Raw genomic sequence first — 3,115 nt, forward strand, 5'->3', positions numbered from 1 at the left:
AAAGACGAAGTACATAAATAAAACAGCAGAGAAGAAGAGGCAGGGACAGGCGCAACAGCAAACACACACACACACACACACACAAAGAGAAAATTAGGCCCATATCTGCATGAGCGCCTTGAGAAGCACGGAAGCCGGGGCGAGTGTGAGACGAGGACGAGGACGAAGTGTTTATAATGACGGCCTTTTTTTTCTTTTGTTCTCTCTCTCTCTTTTTGTTTCGTTTCTGTTCTTTGTTTCTCTGCGCCGGGGTGGCTGCAAAATGGACTTCCTCTTTCTCTCTCGCTCGCTTCACCCGCCTCCGCCGCCTCTCACGCCGGCACCAAGACACACGTTGAGGCGGACGCCGCAGCAGCGATAGACCGACGACGCGGCACAGACAACCCACCGTCATAGATTTACCGCCGACGCATCTCCACAGGCACACATATTAAGATTTTTCTTTTGTTTCTGCATAGAGGCAACAGAACAGATAGACTTTGCCCGAATCCGTTGCGGGGATAGACAAAACGACTGCCGACAGAGAGCGGTGGGCGCAGATAAAATAATAATAAAATAAAACAGAGCTTCCACGGTGATTACCGTAGAGGTTTTCATTACAGACTGTTAACTTGCACTGCAAGGAGGCGATGGAGAGGGAACCGCTGTTGGGCCGCGAGGAGGAGTACAACGCCGTGCACGAATTCATTGAAGAGCGATTACTGCTCTCGCACTGCCGCTCCCTCTTTGTCTTCGGCGCCTGTGGCTGCGGTAAGACCTCAACCATTCTTCGTGCGATGCGGTGCGTGTCAAGCCGCCCGATGGCGTGCGACAAGGCGGCTGGGCGGCCAAGTGCGGGGGGACGCGGCAGTTGTGGCAGCAGCGGCAGCGGCAAAAGTAACGGCGCCGACGACAAGTCGCCTTCCCCGGCAATAGAAAAGCGAAGGCCGGCCAAACGATGCCGCACTGACGCTGGCCATGCTGGCAGCCTGGACAGTGTAGAAGATGCGGCCATGGGTCGAGTGTCGGGAAGCCTTGGGGCGGCGTTGCCTTGCGGTGATGACGCCACCGCGTCTTCCTCGTGGGCGGCTGCCACTCTGCGGCTGCTGGGAGCCAGCCGTCGCGTACAGTGCCACTACGTCAACTGTGCCGATATGGCCTCGCAGCAGCTGTGCGATGCCATCGCCGGCAGCTTTCGCGCGGCACAACCGCGCTTAGATGCACAGTCACGGAGTCTACTGGGCCACATTGAGGCCCTTCCCCAAACCTCCACCCCGTCGAAGCGTCGTCGTGGGTCAGGGTCTGACGCGGCCCGGGAACGCCTCCCGCAGGAAGCTGTGGAAGAACAAGCCACAAAACCCACAACTGTGAAGAAATCCACGCTGAAGGCGCCGCTGCATGTTCTGGCTCTGGATGAGGTGGAATACGTGCGGGCCGGGGCCCGTGGCCTATTAAGTGCCTTGGCTGCACTCGCCGTCGAACAGGCGTCGCTGTTGGCGCTTGTGTTCATCTCAAATCAGCGTGAGTTGGTGCACGTCCCATGCACCCTACTGAAGGAGCTCTCCTTTGAGGCCTACAGTGCGCGGACGCTAGAGCGCATTGGTGCCAGTATCGTCGCCGGCGCGGACTTCACGCAGAAGGAGCGGGCGCAGGTGCAGCTGAGCCCGGGATTGATAGCCTACATTGCCAAGAAGGCCATTCACGAATACTCTGGCGACGTTCGCCAAGTGGCCTCCATGTGTCGCCGCCTCGTCCACGCAGCGCAGCAGGGCATTCTCGACGATCCAGTCCGGCGGGGCGGGGTGCAGAGTGAGGCCACGCCGAAGCGTCGCAGCGGCCTCCCGCGCGCCGGTGCCGCTCCCGGTAATGCCTCACCCGCCTCCCCTGCCGCTGTCGTGACACTCGCGCAGAGTCAAAAGGTGTTGCGCGGCTCCGCCGTCGTGAGTGACCGCGTTTTTGAGTACGTGGCTGGCATGCCAGAGCAGATGTTGTACGTCCTCAGCTGCCTGGTTGTCTTGACGCTGCGGCAGCAGCGGGACAAGCAGTTGGCGCAGACAAATGTGGCCGGCGCGACTTCGGCGGCCCGTCGCCCGAGAAGCGATGCCGCAGCCGGAATAACGGAGCCAGGCACCTTCGCGATGCGTGAGGTCCACCGCATGTACACCGCACTTATGGGACAGCAGCGGTTTCCACTGATGAATGCCGCGGGCATCGCCTCTGCGATCGACAGCTTTGCGGACCTCGGCGTCATCTCCCGGCCGCAGCGGCGCGGCAACGAGGAGCTCTTCTCCTTTAACGGCACCTGGTCACTGGAGGCGATGCAGAGTGCGCTGACTGCCCGCGGTGAAGCACTGCGGCAGGAACGCATAGAATGCGGCCTAGACGGTTCAGAGAATCGCTTTGGCGAGGTGCTGCGGGAGCTGAAGACGATTGCTGGGCTATAACGCCGTGGCGCAGCCCGCCATGCTTCTCTCTGACGTTGCGGCCCCTTTCATAGATACATACACACATAGACACACATATACATGTATGCATATATACATATGTATATGTATATTAGGCATTTTTTCTCCCTTGTGTAGATGCTGACCGTTATAGATACATCCTTGACGTGCATGCGTGCATGCGTGCGTACAGTGCGTGCGCATCCTCATAGATAGAACACACCCAGCTGCGTCAATAGATGTCGTCACGTAAATGAACACACAACGAATGCTTGTTTGTTTACTATTGTTATTTTTCTTCCTTCATACTTTACATACACATGCATACATACATTTTTTTTTTCTATTGTTGTGATTTAACTTTCGAATTCACTTTTTCGCGCTGCTGGCGTCTGTGTGTGTGTGTGTGTGTATCGGTGTGCATGATTTGGTCACTTCTCCTGCTGAGACCAGTCAGGGAGACAAATGCGTGCACCGAGCACACCACCGAACTTCCATGACTGCAACGCAACTACAGTGGGGAGGGGGAAGAGAGGGCAAGAGGCGGGCGTCGGGGGTGTGTGAGGGTGCCAGGTGAGGCTAACGCCAGTAACCCCGAGGTGCACGGGCCCACGTAGATGCAATGCACATACATACTTTTCCCCTGCTCCCTCCGTCGCACACGTCTGCACCACCGATGTAGTTCTTTGCAC

The 3,115-nt window shown here is 57.5% G+C and overlaps 1 protein-coding gene across 1 annotated transcript, besides 6 other annotated features; it reads left to right on the plus strand.

Annotated features, from left to right (window-relative positions):
• The first annotated feature begins 54 nt into the window (after window positions 1–54).
• Window positions 55–84: a microsatellite.
• Window positions 85–186: 102 nt separating this feature from the next.
• Window positions 187–241: a microsatellite.
• A 388-nt stretch (window positions 242–629) lies between these two features.
• On the plus strand, window positions 630–2,423 carry Tco025E_08433 (uncharacterized protein; the record flags this gene model as incomplete). Its single annotated transcript, XM_029375282.1, has 1 exon — window positions 630–2,423. One exon carries the CDS (start codon window positions 630–632, stop codon window positions 2,421–2,423), a length of 1,794 nt encoding a protein of 597 aa, XP_029224618.1.
• A 48-nt stretch (window positions 2,424–2,471) lies between these two features.
• Window positions 2,472–2,536: a microsatellite.
• A 41-nt stretch (window positions 2,537–2,577) lies between these two features.
• Window positions 2,578–2,624: a microsatellite.
• A 103-nt stretch (window positions 2,625–2,727) lies between these two features.
• Window positions 2,728–2,757: a microsatellite.
• Window positions 2,758–2,813: 56 nt separating this feature from the next.
• Window positions 2,814–2,844: a microsatellite.
• Window positions 2,845–3,115: the final 271 nt, after the last annotated feature.

This window comes from Trypanosoma conorhini (assembly GCF_003719485.1).
Source record: "Trypanosoma conorhini strain 025E chromosome Unknown Tco_14.4_contig_00780, whole genome shotgun sequence".
Lineage (NCBI taxonomy): Eukaryota > Euglenozoa > Kinetoplastea > Trypanosomatida > Trypanosomatidae > Trypanosoma > Trypanosoma conorhini.